The sequence below is a fragment of the Enhydra lutris genome, unplaced genomic scaffold (assembly GCF_002288905.1).
Source record: "Enhydra lutris kenyoni isolate GAN:26980312 unplaced genomic scaffold, ASM228890v2 scaffoldscaffold6, whole genome shotgun sequence".
Taxonomy (NCBI): Eukaryota; Metazoa; Chordata; class Mammalia; order Carnivora; family Mustelidae; genus Enhydra; species Enhydra lutris.
The window spans coordinates 25,914,005-25,938,481 of NW_019154090.1; the positions used below are offsets into that span (position 1 = coordinate 25,914,005).

General features: G+C 44.2%; 1 protein-coding gene across 1 annotated transcript; it reads right to left on the minus strand.

The window, feature by feature from the left end:
• Positions 1-272: 272 nt before the first annotated feature.
• Positions 273-19,978, minus strand: LOC111141766 (kinesin family member 3B). Its single transcript, XM_022494570.1, has 8 exons — positions 18,561-19,978; positions 14,050-14,151; positions 13,714-13,836; positions 13,488-13,606; positions 7,364-7,477; positions 6,669-6,774; positions 4,561-4,739; positions 273-3,673 (listed from the first exon to the last, which is right to left on the minus strand). The coding sequence occupies exons 1-8, from the start codon at positions 19,962-19,964 to the stop codon at positions 3,577-3,579; spliced, it is 2,244 nt and encodes a 747-aa protein (XP_022350278.1). The 5' UTR covers positions 19,965-19,978; the 3' UTR covers positions 273-3,576.
• Positions 19,979-24,477: the final 4,499 nt, after the last annotated feature.

Genomic DNA, 24,477 nt, shown 5'->3' on the forward strand with positions numbered 1-24,477 from the left:
AAGAAATGCCACGCCTGATGTCCAGGCCTACCTGTGGAAAACCTCTGTGGAAAAACTTGAGAAGCACTTATTTGTCGCTCTTTCTTCCTTTTATGTCCCTTTACCTTGTTGCTATCTTTTTTTTTTTTTAATGCCAGCCTTCCAACTCAGTCTTCATTTTCTATTCCCACCCTCCTTTCCCTGGAAGTTTAAATGTTTAAAGAGAGTGGCAGTGTGTCGGCCATGAGCATGTCATTTTCAAAAGCATTAGTCATTTATAAGGACACCTTTTCGTAGGTACAATAAATCTGATTGATTTTTATTACACATCTTAGTTTAGAATCACTTTTACATTCCTAGACAAAGAGATGATACAAATAAATATCAACTGTAAAACTTAGAGCCCCAAGTATTGGCATATTCTTTGTCTAAACGTAGCCAAAGAGAAGGTCAAGATCAACAGTAACTCCAAAGAGCCAATAAAGCCCGCTGCCCCTTGCCTGCCCCAGGATCACTCCCTTCATAAACAACCTCAAAAGCATTTCATTCAAGAAAACAAGGGCGGGGAGAGAGGGGGCAGATTGCCAAACAGTACTGGACAAAACCATGTGCAGTAGACAACAGCCAGGCCCACTGTCCTTATCCAGTTCCCTCTGAGCATTTTGATTATGGCTTTAAGGGCTTATTAATAGCCCATTTTCATCCACTGATGGTGCTGAGATGGCCCAAGGTGTTGTTTGCGATGAGCCTGGACCATACGGAAATGTGAGGCAGAACTGATATCCCATGTTAGCAGGGAGTCGACGCTTCTCAAGAACTTGGCAACAATTCTACATTCAGTAACGGAGGACTTACAAGAGTCAGACAGGAAAAGCAGGGAGTGGCCCGGGCCTGAACTGCAGAACTCTCTGACGCCCTTGGTCATGGAGGTGCGGGTGGTACAATTCAAGCAGCATGCAGGCATTCGTCGGGGAACAATCCAATATTAGGTCAGAGTCTTAAGAAAGTGCTTCATGCCTATGATTTGTGTCCTTGGGTTCTGAATCCAGGGATCTGGGAGACATGTGACTTTCAAACAGGAAGCCAGATACATTCTTACTGATCAGAGCAAAAACGGGCTTGATGAGGGTCGCACACAGTCTCAAACTCCTTCTCCCAGATGATCTTCTTAGATCCTGTTCAGACTTGCTTCCAGACTTCACTAGCTGCTCTTGCATGAAGACCCTCAGACGGCTTGGAACATTCTAGCATGACTATAGACATGAAAACCAGGTCGGTCCTCCATGTGTTTGGCTCAATTCAGAGCCCAAAGCAGCAGCTTTCTGGTAGCAGTGAGACATGTTCCTGTATGCTCTACTCAAATATTTATCGGATCCATTTTGAGAGAAGAAAAGCACCAGAGACTGCTCGGGGAGGGACAGCTCCACCTCCTCACAGCTGTTCTACCTGGGCTCACAGACTGCCAGATGAACACAGCTGTGCGTAAGGCAAGTTTGTTTTAATAATCCTGCCTGCCCGCTTGGCTTTCTTCCTTCGCCCTCTTAGAAAAGTTCCACGGTCACTCAACCACCCTTGCTCAGAACAGCCACCTCGAGACATCGGTATTAAGGTACAGTGTTATCTGCAGTGTTCAGTTCTCAGATGTGCTAGGTGAATATTTTCAGCCTATGGGATTCGGACTAACTTTGAGGGAATGTGGTGCAAGAGACAGGTGTAGCTGGCAGATAAGCATCTCAGACTACCCACCTCATCATTTGGTTCCCACTCAAACAGGTAAATTCTTAATAAATAAGAAGCAGGGTCTGATCCCAAGGAAGATGAGGAAAGGCTCCATTATGCTCTGGGAATTGCTGCAAAGGGCCCCAGTTTCAGAAAGAACAGTAACTAAAAAGGAGATAAGGGGCCAGATGCCAGATCTCCATTTGTAGAATGCTAAGACATTGCACTTGGTACCTCCTCTTTCCCACGGGTTCTGATCCAGAAATGTGCCCTGGGAACTCAGCAGCTGAGTTAAAATATAACTCAAGGCCCACCTGAGTCGCCATCTTCCTGGGGCACCGTGCCAGCAAGGTGCACCAGGGTGGCAGACCTGGGGACTCCTATTGTGCCCTCAGGCTTGGCTCGTGGACTCAGACACTCACATGGGAGCACATCCTGCCTGGATTCGTCATTCAGTGGGCCTTCAATACAGACAAAGGCAATAACTGCACATTAGTGTATTTCTAAAACTGGGCAAGTCCTTGGTCTCTCTCTTACAGACACACATGGACACACTCGAAGAACACAGGCACCACTGTGCTTGCACACGCACGCACACTTCTGAGCTTCTCTTGGGGGGAAAATAAGTAATATTCACCTAAGGACCAACATAAAATGAAGCTTTGAATTTCAATAATACGAAGAACTAAAACTTAAAAACCAAACTAGTCTATGTCAACGGGAATTTCTAACTCTCTCCTCTGAGCCTACTCAGTTGCACGGCCACTCGGGGCCACCACCTTCGGCTCTGTCGGCAGCGAGCCGCTCTTCTGGCCTCAGGTGAGGGTCCTGCGGAAGGCTGGCAGGACGCCTTCGTTCCCATCCATTCTATCGTCCTCTCCCACAGCCCGGAGTCCCACATCTCTGTGTCTGCACTGCCTCATCACCCTTTTGCAGACAGGGAACAAAATGGGGAATTCAAAAGTGCCACTGTACGTCTCATTCTCCCAACTCTTGTCTGGTCAGAGAAAGCAGACCCAACCTTCCTCTTCCCGTAAAACAGGCCCATGGCTGAGCAGCTGTGCAGGCAGAGGATGGGCTGAGGCAGGGATGCTCAGAGGATGTGTGCAAGGGGAAAGATGGTGACAAATGAAGAGTAAAGTGACACAGTGTATGGACATGGCATCAGCTTACAGATTTACGTCTTAGACAAGGATGGTCATAGTTTTAAGGTTTTAAAGAAGCTGTTTCCCTAAAACTCTCCAAGGAGGCAAAGGGAATGTTGTTTCTATTGCTTCCAACATGCTTGGGAAACACTTCCTTATTCAGCAGATCCCAAAGGCCCATCAAGCCTATCGGGGGCTTGGATCCAAATGAGAATTCTCATTCTACCTACAGGAACAAGCACCTATTCAAGTTCTAGGGCTTTTACTTTTCAATCTCACTGTCATTTTATCCTGAGGCTCCAAAGACTTGGTCCTGCTCAGGTGACTCCTGATTCTGCCCTGTTGTTCAACAAGAAAGGAGCCCAACACAAAGAACAGGCTAGAAAAGGAGAGGGGAGTGGGAGGGAGGGCGGGGGAAGGGAGAGGAGAAGGCAAGGGAGAAGGGAAGCAAGGTCACTGGTCATTCCCTTGCTTTCCACTTCGACTATCACGCTTTACCTTACCCATGCATTTCTGAGATGCTAATTAAAGGATATTTCCCAGAGTCTCTGCGTGCCAGGTGAGTGCCGGCACGTTTCAACCAGATTACGATGGTTAATCTGCAAAGAGGCCATCGCTTCTCCCCAGGGGCACAGTTCTGAGTTTGGGCTTGAAGTCCTCTCTGCAGGTTTTTGCTCATCTCTTCTCTCAGAAGGCAAATGCTATTTACACCCTGGGAGAGGAGGAACTGGCTTTACTTGGGAACCAGTCCTCGAGACTGTGGATAAAGCTGAGATGCAGGGGTTCCTGAGGAAGAGGAGGAGGATCCCGACTTCCTTCCGCTTTTAGGCCTGCAAAAGTCAAGCACATGTTTACATGTCATGTCCCGTCTCTGTCCCTGACACAGATCAGACTCCTTTCTCACCAAGTAGCCTTAGCCTTTCCTCAATGGCCTGAATGCCAGTACACTTTCCACCGTAAAACCACCAGACTGGCACAGCCTGACCCTCTGTGTATGGCCAACGTGACTGGCCAACTGAGGCATGACACCTCAGGGAAGGGACCTGCTTCTTGGCAACTGTTCTTCCATTTACATCAGATCTTGATTGTCTTTTCCGGTAAAAAATACTGTTTGCAGGTAGAATTTCTTCCGTTTTTGGTTTTCACCCATTTGTTGTCCTTAAGCCTCTAGTCCAAAATTTAATAAGACAGAACTTCTAATTTAGCACCAAATTAAGTACTTGGTTATTTCACGGGTCATTTAAATGAGGTAAATTCAGCCGTGAGGCTCAGAGTCTGGGCTGTGGATTCAGACACACCTAGGTCTGAACCCTGGCTCTGTACTTACTTCCTTGAACTTGGCTACTTTCTCAAATTCTCTAAGACTCAATCTTCTCATTTTATAGATTTTATAAATGGGATTAATGATAACATTCATCTCGTAAGTTTTTGCAGAAAACAGTAAGATCATTCTGTCAAAGGACTGACAACCGCCTAGTACCTGGCGGGGACCAAAGAACTGTCCCCTAGTTCACGGGAACACACGTTCCTTAGCCATTCTGGTGTTCATGACACTTGACTGGGCCATAAATATTTGTGGAGTAAATGAACAAACCCAGGAGTAATATGGCATCATTTTCTGGTGTGTTCTGTAAAGCATTCCATGATAAACCTCTACCTTTGTTTGTCCTTGTTCGAGCATGTTCTGTTTAACCGCAGGTCAGCAAAAGCCACTCACCTGGCCTTGGACTTCTTATTTGTCGTGCTTTCAAAGGATGATGCATCCACCTGTATCTCATCTTCGTCCTGCAGGGCTGCATCCAGTGCAGCCTGGACTTTAGGAGCGATGGCGGGGCCCTCGTAGTCTCTGGTGGTTCGGCTGGGCATGTCCAGCTCTAACAGCACGATGTTCTCTGCCTGCAGAAGCACAGCCATAACTAGTGAGGCCGGCCTCTGATCAGACACAGAGCCTACAAGCAATCCTGCCCCCCTCCAAAAGACAGAACTGCACATGTTTTGCTACTGGGAGCCTACCAAGAGCCTGTAATGACACAGATTTATAACTTTTTTCCTGGTGAGGACACAGATGTTTTTATCTTCTTCTCTGGGCTTTCCTCTATTTCCTTAAAAAAATGTTTTTTTAAACAATGACATATATTATAACCTAAGGGGAATAAGCAGGGAAAAATAATAAGTAGAACCCATTTACTGCAGACAATGTGAAAATACAAAAAGGTATAAAGAAGAAGAAGGTTATCACTGATAACCTCACCACCCACAGCAGCTCTGATGAACCTTTTGGTTGCTATGGGAAGGAGGCAGGCAGGGAATACGTTTATGGAAGGTGTGTGGCAGTGTGTGTCTTGTAACCACATTTTATCTTTTATCATACCCTGCCCTGCCTCATAACTGGCCTTGTAGCTGGATTCCTTCACCTGACAGCCTGTAGCGGGCCTTTCCCTGGGTCCTACATGCTGAAATGAGTGTGTAGAGGGAAGAACACCCACGGTATACATCTCGTCCTTCAGCTCCTCCTACCCAGTAGAGTTCAAGCCCCAGAACTCCAGAGGGGGCAGAAGGGCCACTGCGGGGAGAAGGTGGGGAGATGGAATGGCTCCATCAATCAATTTTATATACTGAGACATTGCTTAAATTTTCTCTTAATGGAGTGTGTCCGTTGCTAAAAATATCTGAAAGCCGCTGCTTTAAATTCTACCTTTGTATCAGGTTAGCCCCTTGGATATCCACACGTTCTGATTTGAAGGCTTTGAAATCATGTTCTAGTTTTGAGACCTGAAATAATGGGCAAGAGATGCACCCTCTGAAACTGCTAGGAAAATGCTTCTGAGGACACAGATACATTATTCACCTTCCACTACAGAAAACCCCACCTAATGTAGCTTTTTTGCTTTTGTTTCCTTTATTTTAAATAACTCAGCAACAGGAAGAACAGCACCTGAGCAACTAATTAATCCCAATCTGTTTTGCTCTGGTGGCCAAGGGAGACTCAAAAACAATTTAAAGTTTTCAAGATACAGGCTTGTATCTTGATATCAATGATACAGGCTCCCTGCTGATATAAAATACAGATAAGCAAAAAGAAGGCAAATTAAATTGAGTACACTTCCATGAACCAGAGATAACCAGTCCATGTATTTAATTCATACATAAACTTTCAGTACCAGTTGTTTTATAACTTAACAATACACTGTGTCTCCTGGTCCATCCACTTACCAGCTACCTATTAAGCCATGGGACCTGCGGCAGAGAGGAGGTGGGAGCGTTCAATTAGAGAAAGCCATCAAGCGCTGAGTACATGCCCGGCATACAGTGAGTGCTTATGCGTAGCAGTTCGTACAGTGGGATTATTGCAAAATGTGTTTGGGTCATTTAAACAGTCCTCAATTATGTCACTTGAAATAACTACCTGACTGACCCACATCCCGTTAAACGGAAGTACTGAAGGTTCTATAACCCATCTCCATCTCCCGTCATTGCACATCTGCATTCCCTCCAGCCTTCGCACAGAGCCATTTTCAGGCTTCGCGGTGATGATGTTTCTTGGCCATTACTGACAGTATGTTTGTACTCTCCTCCTTCTGTAGGCTAATTTTCTAAATCTCATTCTACTTTGCCTTCTTATTCATAATTATTTGTTCTTTTTATTTTTTCTTTACTTAGTATGTTTATTATCCATTATAATTATTATGTTAATATAAATGTCCTCAGGAACCTCTGGAATCAGGACACATACTCTGTGACTTTGCAGAATGGTGCCTGAGGCTTTACATATACCTAAACTCCTTGAAAAGAGATAGGAGAGAAACACAAGGACAATCTTCTCACCCGATATCGGGCCTCTGGACGAATCATCATGGACATTCTTGCGTGTTGGCTCAACGGTCTCTTATACCCCACAGCTGAGACTGGCCGCTTCATCATCTGCTGATTCCTGGAAATGGACTGCAGTGGTTAAAGCCCTGGCTGGAGTGTGTTCCACAGTCCCAGGATAGTCCTGTGGAACCAGCTCTCAGAAGACACTGAGCCTATCGAAATAGACCTGAACCTAGTAACTCCCGGGACTAAGGGCTACCATGTGAATGGGGCAGGAACTGCTTATATTTTCTGAGTCACATTCTGATTCAAATGCGGACATCATGCATCTCTTAAGCTGGAAGGGATTGGTGTAATCACCCAGTTCTTAGATGGCAGGCACAAGACATAGCTGTCAGTGTTCCCCACCCCCACATCCTTGGCAGACCGTTTTCCACTATTCTAGCAAGACCCAGAAGTAGACTGGAAGTCAACGCTGCATCAGACGGCCATACAATATGACGCCTACCCAGGTACTGCCCGCTTTGGCCTAGCATGCTTCCCATGACAGCTGAGGAAGCACAAATGCAGGAACTTGGGAAAGGACATGAATTCACTGTGATAGTCCCCCAATTCCTAACAGCACCATCCTACCATACCCCTTGGGCCAAGTCCAGCTTATCCATATTTTCTCCCTCTTCCCCACCTTAAAATGAATAGTGACTTACTCCAGTCTGGTTATAGGATGTAATTTCCAATGATCTTCCTCTTCGTCGAAGAAGGATCTATTCATAATTTTACTTTTTTCTTCCAGAGGGATGAAGTTTTCTATAATAAGATGCCTGTAAGAGCACACAATCATGAATGAACACAGGTGGACAAAGAAGACAGCTAGAGTACTGGCTATCCTACATGTGGGAGTCATTGGATAAGAGTCAAGCCACTCTATAAGTACTTCCTGGGCAGGCCCTGCAGGCTGGCCATTGGGCAGAGAGCTGGGGTACAGACAGGAATGACACTTCGTCCCTGCCTAAGACAGAGAGGTAATGGTGTGGCCCTCTTAGATATGACAGGTGCTGACAGTGGGCTGCCCCAAGACTCTAGGGAGGTCACTTCTGCCTAAGGAGGAGCAGCTTGAGGAGGAGAATGGAAGAAAAGTGGCCATGCCTGGCCTATCCCAGAGTGCACACGCACTAACTGAAGTGTCTCTTAGGGGGCCATTGGTACCCCCCAACCTAGCGCGTTAATTTCCAAAATGCTGAAAAGAGATTAGAAGTGAAATGGTCTTCTTCCAATCCCATGGATTGTTGGCCAAGCTAGAAAATTTCCCACGCTAGTCGCCAGGACAAAAGACAAGACTGAGTGGATTTCATCCCCTTAGACCACTGAGAATAAAGGACCATTCCCGAGAAGAGTCTCAGCCTGAGAAGTGCTGGGGAACACAGCGAACAATGAAACTGGAACCCACTGGATTGTGTCTCTCCATGGTGGCAGCTGTCCCACACCTCTGCATTCATGCTTTCAAAACCTCAGGACAGAACAATGCCAAAGGGGTGTTAAAGTGGGAAAGACACACAACAGACACCAGTGACGTGTAGGGTACCTACTGTGAGAAAGAGGCTGACTCACTGTTCATTCAAAAAATATAAATAAGAGCTAAAGCCATGAAAATGGCTTCCCTAGGGGAAAAATATTTCAGAGAGATGAAATTTTCTACTTATTTTATTTGAAACATTTAAGAAATTATTTTTATGACATATATTTGCTTTTTTCTGATTTTAAAAGTCCTATTTATACAGCAGAAAACGTGAAAAATACAACTACATACAGTTTCACTATCCAAAGATAGCTATTATTAATATTTTGGCATATTTTGTTCTGTTTTTTTTCCTAGGTGTACATACCTAGAAAGAGGATACATTTAATTATAAAAGCTCCTTCCAAATTTAAAACTTGGTCATTAAGAGAATCCCTCTGAAGAGTTCTTTGAAGAAAAATTCTAGCTAGAGGTATCTGGCTGGCTCAGTCTGCAGAGTATGTGACTCTTGATCTCAGGGTTATGAGTTCAAGCCCCACATTGGGTGTAGAAATTACTTTTAAAAAAAGAAAAGAAAAGAAGGGGCGCATGGGTGGCTCAGTTGTTAAATCCTCTGCCTTCAGCTCAGGTCATGATCCCAGGGTCCTGGGATCGAGCCAGCATCGGGCTCCCTGCTCAGCAGGAAGCCTGCTTCTCCCTCTCCCACTTGCCCTGCTTATGTTCCTTCTCTCACTGTGTCTGTCTCTGTCAAATAAATAAAATCTTAAAAAAAAAAAAAAAGCAAAATTTCAGCAAATATTGTGGAAGGACTGATAGAGAAAAACAGTATTATGTAACCCCTAATGAAATAATAATTTCAGACAAATTATTGTTGGTTGAAACCGTTAACTCAGTGGTTCTTAAGCCAGGCTGCACGTTAATACCACTTACAGAGTTCTGAAAAATAGCTTGCCCAGACCTCATGAGAACCTCATGGTTCTCAAAGTGTGTTCACAGAACCAACAGGAGCAACTGGAATCTTCCAGAAATGCAAATTCTCAGGCTCCATGCCTGATGAACTGAATCAGACTCTCTGGGTTTGGGACCCAGTAATCTACACTTAACAAACCCTTCAGATGATCTGGTGCCTGCTAAAGTTGAAGGACCAATTAAGTCAAAATCTTTGGGGTGGGGCCTTTTTAAAACTCCTCCTACGATTTCAGTGAGCAGCCAAGGTTGAGAACCAGTGCTTTGGAACTAGCTTTCAATTAAACCTTTCAGTTAAATCCAGACTGTAAGACACTTCAAGTGGCTGACCTCGCTTTTCAATAAGTCAACTGCAAAAAAAGTTTTTAAAAGGAAAAGGGACTGCTCCAGATTAAAATAAGCTGAAGAGAAATAATAACTAAATGCAATATGTGGCCTTCATATAGATATTAATATGAACAAACCCATAAAATCCGAATATGAGCAAGGTATGAGATAATAGTAAGAAACAACACTAATTTTGTTAGGTGGAAAGATATCGTTGTGTATACAAAAATCAATTGTGATTCTATACACTAGCAATAAATATTCTGAAAATAAAACTAAGAAAAATAATTCCATATACAATTGCAAAAAACCACATAGGTATATATTTAACAAAAGAAGTGCAAAGACTTGTCTATTGAAAACTACAAAACATTCTTGACAAAAATTAGAGAAGATCTAAAAAAATAAAGAGACATCCCATCCCATGTTCATGGATCAAAACACTTAACTGTTGAGATGACAGTACTCTCCAATTGGATCTATAGATTCAACACAACCCCAACAAAATCCCAGTTGGCTTTTTCACAGAAATTGACAAGCTGACCTTAAAATGTATATGGAAATGCAAGAAACCCCAAATAGCCAAAAACTATCTTGAAAAAGAACAAAATTGGAGGACTCATACTTCCTCATTTCAAAACTTATTACACAGCTATAGTAGTCAAGACAGCGTGGTATTGGCATAAAGACAAACAGATCAATGGAACAATATTGAGAGTTCAGAAATAAGCCCTTCCATTTATAATTGACAAGGGTGCAAAGACAATGAGAGAAGACCCTTTCAACAAATGGTGCTGGGACAACTGGATATCCACATGCAAGAGAATGCACTTGGAACTGTGCTTCAGACTATATACAAAAGTTAACTCAAAATGGATCACAGACCTAAATGTAAGACCTCAAACTTTAAGACTCTAAGATAGCCTAAGAGAACTGAAAACAGAAGTCCAGAATAAAACTTGTACACAGGGGCGCCTGAGTGGCTCAGTTGTTAAGTGTCTGCCTTTGGCTCAGGTCATGATCCCAGGGTTCTGGGATTGAGCCCCACATCGGGTTCCCTACTCAGTGCGAAGCCTATTTCTCCCTTTCCCACTCTCCCTGCTTATGTTTCCTCTCTCGCTTTGTCTCCCTCTCCGTCAAACAAACAAAATTTTAAAAAATAAAATAAAATAAAACTTGTACACAAATGTTCATAGCAGTATTATTCATAATAGCTAAGAGAAATAACCCAAAGGTCCATCAACCAATGAATGGATACATAAAATGTGGTATAGTCATACAACACAATATTATTCAACCACAAAAAAAGAATGAAATATTGGGGCACCTGGGTGGTTCAGTGGGTTAAGCCTCTGCCTTCAGCTCAGGTCATGATCCCAGGGTCCTGGGATCGGGCCTTGCATCTGGCTCTCTGCTCAGCGGGGAGCCTGCTTCCCCATCTCTCTCTGCCTGCCTACTTGTAATCTCTCTCTGTCAAATTAAAAAAAAAACTTAAAAAAAAAAAGAATGAAATATTGATATGTGCTACAACATGTATGACCCTTGAAAACACTATATTATACTAAGTGAAAAAAGTCAGCCACCAGTGGCCACATTATTCCATTATAAATTGATACGCAATATCCAGACCAGGAAAATTTAGATACAATACCAAAAATTTAAGCAACAAAAAAAACTATAGATAAATTGGACTACTTCAGAATTAAAATCTTTTGTGCTGCAAACAAAATACCATAAAGATAGTGAAAAGACAACCCACAGAATTTGAGAAAATATCTGCAAATCATGTGTCTGATAAGAGACTTGTCTCCAGAATATACAAAGAACTCTTACAACTCAATAATAAAAAGACCCAATAAATTACCCAATTTTTAAATGGGAAGAGGATTTGAACAGACATTTCTCCAAAGGAGATATGCAAATGGTCAAAGAGCACATGAAAAGACATTCCATCATGAGTCATTAGAGAAATGCAAAGCAAAACCACAATGAGATATTACTTCACACCCATTAAGAAGGCTATAATAAAAGGACAGACAGTTACAAGTGTCAACAGGGCGTGGAAAAATTGGTGGTGGAAATGTAAAATGATCCAGCCATTCTGGAAAACAGTTTGGCAATTCCTCCAAAACTTAAATACCGAGTTACCATATGACCTAAGCAATTCCACTCCTAGGTATATATATCCCAGAGAAATGAAAACACATCCATTTAAAAACTTGTACATGAAGGTTCATAGCAATTATTGATAATAGCCAAAGACTGGAAACAACCTAAATGTCCATCAAATGATAAATGAATTAAATATATGGTATACCTATAAAACCCAGTATCATTCAGCCATAAAAAAGAATGAAGTCCTTACATGTTACAACATGGAGAATCCTTGGAAGCGTCATGTTAATCGAAAGAAACCAGTCACAGAAGGCCACATGTTATACGATTCCATTTATATGAAATGTCCAGAATAGACAAATTTATAGAGACAGAAAGTAGATTAGTAGGTACTTAGGGCTGAAAGGGGGGGCAGGTAATATGGAATGACTGCTAACTGGTACAGGGTTTCTTTGAGGGGGGCGGGGAGACACAAAAAATGTTCTAAAATCAGATTGTGGTAGAGGTGCCTGGGTAGCTCGTTGGTTAAGTGTCTACCTTCAGCTCAGGTCATGATGCCAGGGTCCTGAGATCAAGTCCTGCACTGAGCTCCTTGTTAAGAAGGGAGCCTGCTTCTCCCTCCCTCTGCCTGCCACTCCCCCCTGCTTGTGCCCTTGTGTTCTCTCTTTGTCAAATAAATAAATAAAATCTTTAAAAAATAAAAAAATAAAAATAAAAATAAAAAAATCAGATTTTGGTGATGGCTTTACAACTTTATAAATATTTTTTCTTTGTTTGTTTTTTAAAGATTTTCATTTATTTATTTGGCAGAGAGAGATCACAAGTAGGCAGAGAGGCAGGCAGAGAGAGAGGAGGAAACAGGCTCCCTGCTGAGCAGTGAGCCCTATGCTGGCCTCCATCCCAGGACCCTGGGATCATGACCTGAGCTGAAGGCAAAGGCTTAACCCACTGAGCCACCCAGACGCCCCTAAATACATGTTTTTAAAACTGACTTGTATATTTATTTGTTTACCTATTTATTTAATTTATGGGGCAGGGAGGGGCAAAGGAAGAAAGAATCTTAAGCAGGCTCTGTGCCCAGTGGGGAGCCTGACATGGGACACAAGTTCACAACCCAAAGATCATGACCTGAGCTAAAAGCAGGAGCTGGATGCTTAACCAACTGAGCCACCCAGGTGCCCACTGACTTGTATACTAATTTAAATAGGTGAATTGTATGGTCTATAAATTACATCTCAGTAAAGCATTTTTTATTTACTTTTTCTTAAAGATTTTTTGTTTGTTTATTTGACAGAGAAAGAAAGCGCACAAGAGAGGGAACACAAGCAGGGGTAGTGGGAGAGGGAGAAGCAGGCTTCCCACAGAGCAGGGAGCCCGATGCAGGGCTTGAACCCAGGTCCTTGGGATCATGACCTGAGCCGAAAGCAGACACTTAACGACTGAGCCACCCAGGTGCCCCAGTAAAGCATTTTTTGAAACAGCATTATAATCATGTATGTAAGTCTGTAGGAATAAGATAACACGAGGTTAACATTACATGAGATTTTAGAATATTTCTATGAAAGATAAATGACAAAAGGTAGTTTATCAATGAATCTGGGTTGAGGGGCATTTGGATGTTCATTATACCCCTCAGAAAATTGTAGTTAAGAAAGATTCCCTTTTATCAATAGAGGCTGGAGCCTTTAAAAACTTCCAGCAGGTAGGGTGGAAGGAAATTCAGAGATCTGGTGAAGTCATTTGCGTAACAGATGGGATCCAGAGACAGAAAGTGATTTTCTCAGAATAAACAAAAAACAGACAAGGTAGGGAGAAGTAGGCAGAGGCCCTGCCTTTAGATTCACGTTTCTTACTCAACAAACTACCTGGCAAGTGGCTGAGGGTGCCATGAAAGGTCCAGAACTTACTTGAGTTTCAGCTCCCTTGTGAGCTCATTCTGAGTCTGTTCCAGCTCCTGACGCTCCTTGATGTGCTCTTCTTGGAGGTCATGGATCTCCGCCTTCACCGCCTGAAGCTTGGAGAAGAGCTGGAACCGAGGGGAAAGACAGGTGAGGAGGGGAGCCCTCCAGACAACAGAGCTCTTCCCTTCCTCCAAGTCTCAAGACACTTCTGCCTGGCCTCGTTCCTTTATACCTTCTTGAGTTTTTTGGTCTTGATGTCCACCTCTTGCTGCAATGAGCTGTACGTCTCTTTCAGTTCCAAGGTCTCCTCATCTCTGCTTTCCATCTGTTGCTGGATTTCTCTTTCTCGACGTTTCTGGGCAACATCACAAAATTCATCAGCTTGCCTACAGACTATGTCTAAACAAGAATACAGGGCTGGGTGCTCCAGATCGGAGTCTCCCACTGGGAAGGGGCTGAACACCCCATTTTCATTTCCTCTGAAGAATCTAATAAAAGAGGTATTTACTCTGTAGCATTGGTGCGCCTTGTCCCACGCCCTTCTCCTCAAAAGGGAATGAAAAGTTACCTGCTCTGCAATTTCTTGCCGTTTCTGCTCCAGGATTTTCTGTTGTTCATTTGTATGATCTACTATATTTTTTCCTCCAACAAGCAGCTTACTCTCCATGGCCTGAGTGAAAAAAGAGTAGAATCCATCTCGTGAATGATCTCCCTCAGAACATATCTCCTCAGAGGGAAGCCTGTAAAACATCATGAGCTCAGGACTGAGCCAAACGGGTGAACTCTGGGGGAAGACAGATTGTGCACAGCAGTGTCCTTACCATCACCGAGGTAGGCCTGAGGTGGCTCCACTGGGGCTTTACCTCAGAAACACTAAAGATACAGCTCCCCCAGGACTATTGGAATTTCAGCTTTCTTAAAAAAATTTTGGGGAGTTTTGTATGTACAAAGTGTTGACCCTATTTAAAACATATTGAGTCCCTCCTATGTGCTGGGTACTAGAGAGGCAACAGAATATGAATCACAAGGCTGAAGACTCCACTGAGGGCCACGGATAAGCAAGCAGGCTCTCGTGCTATGCAGGCAGACACGAGCATGAGGAAAAGACAGAGCAGGGGCCCCTGGGTGGCTCAGTCATTAAGTGTCTGCCTTTGACTCAGGTCATGGCCCCAGGGTCCTGGGATCAAGCCTCACGTTGGGCTCCCTGCTCAGTGGGGAGTCTGCTTCTCCCTCTCCCAGTCTCCCTGCTTGAGTTCCCTCTCGCTGCGTCTCTGTCAAATAAATAAGTAAAATCTTCAAAAAAGCAAAGAAAAGACAGAGTGATAATAGGAGAGGCATACAGGAGGGAGAGAACTCGGGCTTTTGGAGGGAATCAAGGAAAGCTTCCTGTTGAGAGTGCTGAAGTAAAAATAGGAATTAGCTAAGGAAAAAAAAAAAATTGATGTAGCGGTGCTTGGCTGGCTCAATCGGTTAAGCATTCAACTCATGATGTCGGCTCAGGTCATGATCTCAGGGTCGTGAGACTGAGCCCTGCATCGGGCTCAGTGCTGAGCGTGGAATCTACTTGAGATTCTCTCTCTCTCCTTCCTCTCTGCTCCTCCCCCTGCTTGCACAAGCCCCCCCCCACAATAAATAAATAAATAAATAAATAAATAAATAAATAAAATCTTCAGGAAAGAAAAAAAAAACATGGTGTGTGAGACGGTAGGGTAGGAAGTGATGATACACAAAGTTGGTAAAGCAATCAGGGCTCAGTTCAAAAACATCAAAGCCCTGTTATGGGAAACTAAAGTTGATCTGAGACCCGCAGGAATCACACTGACCATTCTTTGAGCATAAGGGTACACAGATTTGTGTTTTACACAGTCAGTTTCGGTTTTTAGAAACATTCTTCCCCCACCACAGGAAGGATGACTGGAAAAGGACAGGCCAGGTGGAGGGAGACCAGTCAGGAGGCTGTTTTGAGGATCCAGGCCTGGGCTAGAGCAGTAATGGTGGGAGAGAGCAAAGTGGATGGGTCCAAGAGAGCCAATCCGATGATGCAGGATTCAGAGGCCTGGGGACTGACTGGGCCATAAGGGAGAGGGAAGGACAGCTCGCAGGGATAACTCCTAGGGGTCTGGCTTGACTGAGGAAAGGCAGGCAGAAACAGGTTCTGGGTGGCCATGGCCATCTCTGGAAATTTCCAGTGGGCAGAGACTACCAGGATCGAAAATTAGGAGACAGCTCTGGGCTCGCTATGCAGATGGGTCACCTTGAGCAAATATTTAGATGGTGGGTAAAGCCATGGGAACAGTTTGTACCCAAAAAGCAGAGAAACCAAAACCTCCATGACCTTGTCTTTTTTTTTTTAATTATTTATTTATTTATTTGTCAGATGGAGATCACAAGTAGGCAGGCAGGAAGGCAGAGAGAGAGAGGAGGAAGCAGGCTCCCTGCTGAGCAGAGAGCCTGATGCGGGACTCGATCCCAGGACCCTGGGATCATGACCTGAGCCGAAGGCAGAGGCCTTAACCCACTGAGCTACCCAGGCGCCCCGATGACCTTGCTTTTAAGAAACTTACGAACATCTTTCAGGGAACCCCTAGGCCCATTTCTTCTTCTCTCAAGATGAAGTGGTTGTACTGGATTACTAACCCCCCCACACACACATTCCTTCTAGCTCTATAATACTTTTTTTTTTTTTTTAAGATTTTATTTATTTATTTGACAGAGATCACAAGTAGGCAGAGAGGCAGGCAGAGAGAGAGGCAGAAGCAGGCTCCCTGCTGAGAAGGCCTGATGCGGGGCTCAATCCCAGGACCCTGGGATCATGACCTGAGCCGAAGGCAGAGGCTTTAACCCACTGAGCCAGCCAAGCGCCCCTAGCTCTACAATACTTTTGTCCTATGATTTTATAGCATCCCGAGATTTAGAGAGACAGAAGTAATATCATTCTCCAATAAAAAAGAGTCTAAGAGATTCAGTGACTATGAGGTAATATTGAGTCTTGCCACACCTGGCCTCTGAGAGTTGCCCAAATAACCCAGGTTGTTTAGAGAGTCTAGGTGTTCCTGGGCTTGAATAACAGATGTGATCCTAAAAACCAGCATGCACATCAAACATGGACACTCCCCGTTACATGTCAAGTGCAGGAGTGAGGATGGATGAAGTGGCGTCTGACGTTGAATCCCAGACTAGGCCCCTCCCTGGAACAAAGTGACCCCCTAACTGTGTTGTATTGGACTCCATTTTCACATCAGGTCTTGAAAGCTCTGGAAAGGACCCCTGCCTCTGAAGTAAAAGAGAAGGCAGCTCTGTGAAAGGGCCACAGATGAAGCCACAGATAAAGCCACAGCTTCATACAGTGGGGGCAGGGGAGGTGAGAAAAAAGAGATCACTGGTCATTTTAAAATTAATAAACAAGGATACATCTGAGAGGCGAAGGCAGAGTTTTCATAAATTCATTAAGAAAGAACCTGACACCTCAGAGCCGTTCCGGCTTGTGGGCAGGCAGCGGTCATCCTCAGATTTCCAGGGCTGGCTCTGTCCTCTCCTCTGCCAGTAAAGGTCAGTGGGAGCCCAGAGTCTGGGCACCTGATGGAATGGTACACTGGCACCAGAAAGAAAAGACACAGGAGTCTCCACGCTCTAGAATGCTAGTCAGCCACTAACTCACAGGGCTTGGAGTCAGTTGAGGGAAGGGGCTGACTACAAGGGAGCATTTGGGGGGCGAGGGAACTGTTCTCTATCTTCTATGGTTGGAGGCATTGCATATTAAAACCACAAAGAGGGGCACCCATGTGGCACAGTCAAGTAAGCTCAAGACCTGAGCTTACCTGACTGATCTCAGCTCAGGTCTTGATCTCGGGGCTGTGAGTTCAAGCCCCAAGTTGGGCTAAACCAACAAACAAAAAACCCCACAATGAGATACCATTTTATAGAGAATTAAAGCAGATAGTCATACATGGATAGAACTAGAGGGTATTATGCTAAGCAAAATAAACCAGTCAGAGAAAGACAATTATACAATCTCTCTAATATGAGGAATTTGAGAGGCAGGGCAGAGGAGGTAGGGAGGGAAAAAATGAAATAAGATGGGATCAGGAGGAAGATAAACCATAAGAGACTCTTAATCTGACGAAACAAACTGAGGGTTTTTGAGGGGTGGGAGAGGAGGGATAGGGTGGCTGGGTGATGGACACTAAGGAGGGTATGTGTTATGGTGAGTGCTATGAAGTGTGTAAGCCTTATGATTCACAGACCTGTATCCCTGGGGCAAATAATACATTATATGTCAATAAGGAAAAAAAAGCAGATAGTCATAAACGCTGGTAAGGACGAGGAGCAACCAGAGTTCATACTGTGTTGGTAGAAGCTTCGCTTCACGTGGCCATCACTGAGACAACTTGTGATTATCTAGCAAAATTACAGCTGTACAAACCCGAGGACCTAATGGTGCCAGGTAAGAAATTCTTGCTCATATGTGTTCTCCTGGAACCAAGTACAGAAATATTCATAGCAAAAAATGGAAACAACCCACTATCAGGAGAATGGAATACCACATGCTTCTCAGAGCAGTAATAATGAATGAATCACAGCTACAAGTGTCAATCTGGACAAATCTCATTACGTAAGGTTGGGCAAGTAAAAGCAAACTGCAGGAGTGGGATTTCATTTATATAAAGGTACAAAATTGTGTGGAACTCTCTTTTTTTTAGAGACATATACCTATATGAGAAAACCATAAAGAAAAGTCAGGAAACACCAAATTCGAAACAAAGGCTAGCTCTGGGGGAGAGGGACACAAAGCGTGTGAAGATAGGGATTCAGTTCTGTCACACGGGCTGTGGGGCCCCTGGGTGTCAGTTTTATTGCTGCTTTTTATACCTTGCACATATGTAATAATTATTCTTCCTATGAGTTCGACATAAACTTGAAGAAATGGTTTTTACTTCCCTTCAACAAATGTTTACTAGACACTGGATCCCACCGAGCTGTTAGGAATGTAAAACTGAAAGGGATGTCATCTGTCATACCATTTTTTGGATAAAATGGAAAGCCCTGAGAGAACAGAGGGGCTGAGGAAGGCTGTGGTACCTTGATTTTGGCGCCCAGCATCTCAGCCGCGTCCTTCTCCCGCCGCAGGTCCTCCATCTTCTTCTCCTTCTCCTTCAGCAACCTCATCTTCTCCTCTGCAACCAAGCTGTGGTCCTCTACAATGGCCCGCTTCTCAATCTCCAGTTTTTCTTGCTGTTCCCGCCAGTAATCATCCTTATCATCCCCTTCCTCCTCACCCTCTTCTCCCTCCTCCTCCTCCTCCTCCCCACCCCCACCACTGCCACCACCTTCCCTCCGCTTCTCCCGCCTCTTCCTCCTGCCAATGGACCGTTTTTCCAGCTGGGCCTTGAGCCGAGCAATTTCTTCCTGGAATTCTCGAAGGAGGGCATCTTTAGGGTCCTCGTTGACCCTTGGCTTGTTCTTAATGTTTTTGGCACGGTTGGCATATCTGAGAGTGGTCAGAGTCTCTTCTACATTGTACGAGGCAGGTCCCACGTTGGCTACCATCACAGTTTTAGCATTGCCACCGAGAGAATCTTGGAGGAGCCTGGTCAGCTTTGAGTCCCGATATGGAATGTGAGTGCTTTTGCCGTCCACTAGGGCAGAGATGACGTTACCTAAGGCTGAAAGGGACAGGTTGATCTTGGTGGCCTCCTTCAGTCTTTCTCCTTGTGCACCGGTCTTGGCTTGCCGTTCGCTGCCAGCAAGATCCACAAGGTTCAGTTTTCCTACGCGGATATGGTTTTCTCCATCAAGGCCCACCTCACTGCACTCAATGGTGATTACAAAAATCGCATGAGAGCGTGAGCTGTGCTCGTTCATGTTGGTAGCACCGACAGAGCGGTTCTGGTTCCCCACATTCATCACGTGCTCGATTTCCTTCACGCTCTTGGTGACAAAGGAAGACAGGTCTTTCACGTACACGCCAGTGTCAGGCCTCTCTTTGAGCTCGAGCCTTTTGGTCTGATCCTTTGAGAGCAGATCTCGGATCTCCTCCTGGTAGATCTCCAAGTAAGAAGCCCTGACCAGGTACTGTTGATTCTGGGATCGAGAGATATGGGTGAAGATGTGGTCAAATGAGTTAGGGATGACCCCTCTTTTCTCAGGGTCACCACGGACTCCTTCCATCGTGTAGGTTTTCCCAGTCCCAGTTTGTCCATAGGCAAAAATCGTCCCATTGAAACCCTGCAAGACAGAGTCCACGAGCGGTCGGAATGTCTCATCGTAGAGTTCAAACTGCTTGGCATTCCAGTCATAGACTGCATCAAAGGTGAAGGTCTTGGGCATTTCATGGGCCATGCCTTTGGGGTTCTTCACTGACACCTGCCCCAGCTTCACGTCCACATCCACTACCTTATCATATGAGGCGGCCTTTTCCTTGCCGTTCATGGGCCGACAGCGAACCACCACCCTGACGGACTCCGAGCTTTTTAACTTGGACATGATGGTCTCTAACCGGGTCAACCTTGAGGGCTATGAATCCAAAACGTCTCAGGATGCTAAGGTCCTAGAAAAAAAGCAAAATTAAGTGAGGACAGAATAGTTGTCACTGAAGGCTGGTCAATAGCACCCAGCCCATCCACGTCACCTTCCTCTGGCTACCCTTCTGATGGCTACGGAAAGGACTACAATGCACGCTGCATTTCTTCACGGGTTCTTAACAAGCTTCAGTAGGAAAAGTACACACTTTAGTCCACCAGCTGTGTGAATGGGCCTGTCTTCCCCTTGACTGATATTTTATCTTATACTCCAGGTTGCAGCAGCTAGAAACCTTTTAGGAGCCTGGATAATATTCTGTCCTGTTGAACTACTAAAACCTCTGCGGAGAGCAATTTGAAACTATCTATCGATACCTTTTGATGTAGCTGTTGTATTTCTAAGAATTTATCCCACAGATACAAGGATATTCGTTGTGGTAGCAACAGACTGTGGGCCACCCCAGCTCCCATCAAGAGAGGGCTGCCTGAATACATACATACGTAATAACATATATATAGTGGAATCCTGTGCAGTAACTGAAAAGAATGTGCTAATCTAAATGTAACCCTAACCTGAGACGCACTGCTAAGTGGAAACAGTAGATGAGGAGCCCTGTGCACAGTACAGTTAACACGGGGTATAAGCAGGTGGATACATGCATGCACGTTTATGTGTGATATGCAAAACAATATTCTTAGAAGCATGCATATCAAAGTGGGAGCAGCGGCAGCCTCAGTAAGGGAACTGTGGGCCTAGAAGACTCTCAGGTCGAGAGAGAGAGAAAAAAAACTTCACTTTATGCTCTGTTTGTACTGTTTGAATTTCCTACCTTGTGTCAATAATACTCTTCCATTCTAAAATCATAAACTATGGCTTATGCAAAATGTACGCAAATAAATGAGGATGTGGTGTAATACATTATAGAAAGCACTTATTCAACCAAAAAATTGAAGACAACTTGAATGCAAATAAAAAAATAGGTGTTAAAAACTTTTTTTTTAAGTAGGGGCGCCTTAGTGGCGGGTTGGTTAAGCGCCTGACTCTTGGTTTCTGCTCAGGTCGTGACCTCAGGGTCATGAGATCAAGCCTTGAGTGGGGCTCTGTGCTCAGCACGGAGTCTGCTTGAGACTCTCCTCTCCCTCTGCCCCTCCCTGCCTCTAAAATAAACAAATAATTCTTTTTTTTTTTTAAGTTTTTTTATTTATTTGTTTGACAGATAGAGATCACAAGCAGGCAGAGAGGCAGGCAGAGAGAGAGAGAGGAAGAAGCAGGCTCCCTGCTGAGCAGAGAGCCCAATGCAGGGCTTGATCCCAAGACCCTGGGATCATGACCAGAGCCAAAGGCAGAAGCTTTAACCCACTGAGCCACACAGGCGTCCCAACAAATAAATCTTTAAAAAAAAATTTTAAGTAGGTGCACCTGGGTGGCTCAGATGGTTAAGCCTCTGCTTTTGGCTCAGGTCATGATCTCGGGATCCTGGGATCGAGTCCCACATCGGACTCCTTGCTCAGCGGGGAACCGGCTTCTCCCTCTCCCTCTGCTGCTCCCCCTGCTTGTGCGCTCTCTCTCTCTCTGTCACATAAATTTAAAAAAATCTTTAAACCAAAGTAAAAAAAAAGTAAAAAGTAAAACCAAAAACGAGAACTTCATTTAGTGCCAGAAAACTCAGGGAACGGAAGAAAGGATGACTAAATGGGTCCTTTGGGAAAGGGTAGGAAGCAAGCAGATCAGAGTGGAGAGGTACGTACGAGGATCCCAAATTCCTAAAAACCTCAGTGTGGGGTGTCTTTTGGTTTTTGTTTTAAGTAGGTGATTCTCCTGCTTCTTGATTCAGTGACCTCTTTTATGACAGTCCTTTTTCCTTACATGTTCTCTGGCCACCCAGGTCCCTGCCCACAAGGCAAGTATTATTAGATTTTTTTTTTTAATATTTTATTTATTTATTTGACAGACAGAGATCTACAAGTAGGCAGAGAAGCAGGGAGAGAGAGAGAGGAGGAAGCAGGCTACCAACTGAGCAGAGAGCCTGATGCGGGGCTCGATCCCAGGACTCTGGGATCACGACCCAAGCCGAAGGCAGAGGCTTTAACCCACTGAGCCACCCAGGCGCCCCTATTATTAGATTTTTAATCTTCCTGAGCTAGTCTATGCATAGCAAGCAAATACGTATTAGTACATACCTACCCCCTCCTTCTTAACACAAGTGTAGGATGTTATACACAGTAATAACAGTGTCCTGCACCTTGCTTTTCCTCACTAAACCATGTTCCCTCAATAAATATACAGCTAACTTATTCTTTGTAGCAGCAGCAAAATATCCCACTGCCTGGAAGCATCAATTTACTTAACCACAATCCTAGCACTTAAGCTGTTTCTGATATTTTACTGTGAAAAAAACTAGGCCCACATCCTTTTACATGTGGGAAAGTGTATCTGTAAGATAAATTTCTAACAGCATAACTGCTGGCTCACAGGATATATGCATTTGTGATTTCAACAGACACTTAGGACAGCGCGAACAATTTCTTTTTAGTTGTGAGGGTGACCTATTCCCTGCTAACAAAGGAGTGTGAGAATGTGAGGCAGTGATGGGCCAGTCTGTGGCTTATGTGCTGTACATTAATATAGAGTTAATATGTTCTCCCATTAAGCTTTTATCAAAAATTGGCTGCTGCTAAGCACATGGAAACATGAAAAGTTATTTTTTGCACTTTCTAGTCATTACATGTAATCAAATAATGTCTAGAATGTCTAGATGTCTAGAATGAAGAGCTAGAAGACCTTTAATCCTCTTGGAACCCATTTTCTATAAAATTGGTAAGACAGGGATAATTCTCCTTCTTTATGGATGATTTTAAGGCTAAGGGGCACTTACAAAGGTGGAAGTATGTTATGAACTAACATAAAGCTGGATTAAAATAAACCGATACAGATTCATCCAAAACCCTCATCAAAGGGTCATTCCAGAGATTACTGGTGAGCCCTAACTTTTAATCTCTTGTTCAGTTTGTAGTCATCACCCTAAAAAAAAAAATCAGATTAAACTGAGATCCAAACACCTAATCAATATTCCATTAGTAGTGACGCTCACGGGGTAACTGGGTGGCTTAGTCAGTGAAGCATCCACCTTTGGCTCAGGTCATGATCCCAGTGTCCTGGGATTGAGCCTCGCATCAGGCTCCCTGCTCAGCCTGCTTCTGCCTCTACTGCTCCCCCTACTTGTGCTTGCTCATTCTTGCTCTCTCTCAAATACATAAATAAAATCTTAAAAAAAAAAAAGTGAAGCTCAAGCCATTTAAGGAAAACCATGTAAAAGTCCCTCATTCCTCACCTGTTATGTGCTATTACCATTTTGAGAAGAAAGAACTGGATGTTAGAATGGCCAGTCTGCTTACTACATCTCCCTTTCTCTTCCAGGGCAATGGCCCCCAAGCTACCACTGCAGCTGTGACCCGAGCCTGTCTCTACCTCCACGTCAGCAGAGACCTGCAAAAGCTGTGCAGGTGCCAAGTTCAAACCCCAGCCCCCTGAGCCTTCACTGGGGCGGCCTTTGCTGCAGCACATGGGATGGTTTACACAAGGTCCTAGACTCAGAGTAAGAAATGGTAGGGGTGGGGGTGAGGAGGTGACAGGCTGGCTCAGCCGGTGGAGTCTGCAACTCTCTTGATCTCTGGGTTGTGAGTTCGAGTCCCACATTGGGTGATTACTTAAATAAATAAAACTTAAAAAAAAAAAAAGGTGGGGGGGTGGTAAGTGGCAAATGCATCAGTGGAGAGATCAATTTTTCTGCATTGCATACTCCTAAAGAGGCAGAGCTGCCCAGTTCTTACCTACCAGAACAATGTGGCTCCAAGTCTGTTTAAAAAAAAAAAAAAAAAAGCTTGCAGCAGGGTGACCTTCATGTTCAGCTGCTTGTGTTAGAGCACGGTCTATTTTTTGAGCTCTCCGAAATGATAAAAACAAAGGTATGATAATGACCTACAATCATGTTTAAAATGTTTTAAAAAGAAGAATTCCCAAAGCCTGCATCCCCTTAATTAAATCTCAACTCAGAACACAGAACACCATTTCTTTTCAGAACCCACTGAGCTCAACTGAACTAGTCATGTATTATTGATGTAGAACTTTGGGAAGATGGGCTAATTTAATTTCCTGCCACCAGGGCTTAAAAACTTGCTGTGGGTCCTCCTCAAAGGAGAGGGTTTTCTTGGAAGGATGCCCTGACACTCTTTCTTTACTTTATTACCTTCCTTATTCTCCTTCTAGCCGGTCTAATTACAGTGATAAATCTTTAAAGGAACTCACGGCATTGCCAGGAAAGAAGCAACCACAGGTCAGCAGCTCGTCACCTTCATCCTGAAGACATTTTCTGTTAGAACTTGTTATTCCAACAGGAACAACCACAGTCTGAATGAAACCCCATGAAAAACCGCGTCTCTCCCCAACTTCACCTCTTTTGTCCACTGAGGAAGTCAGT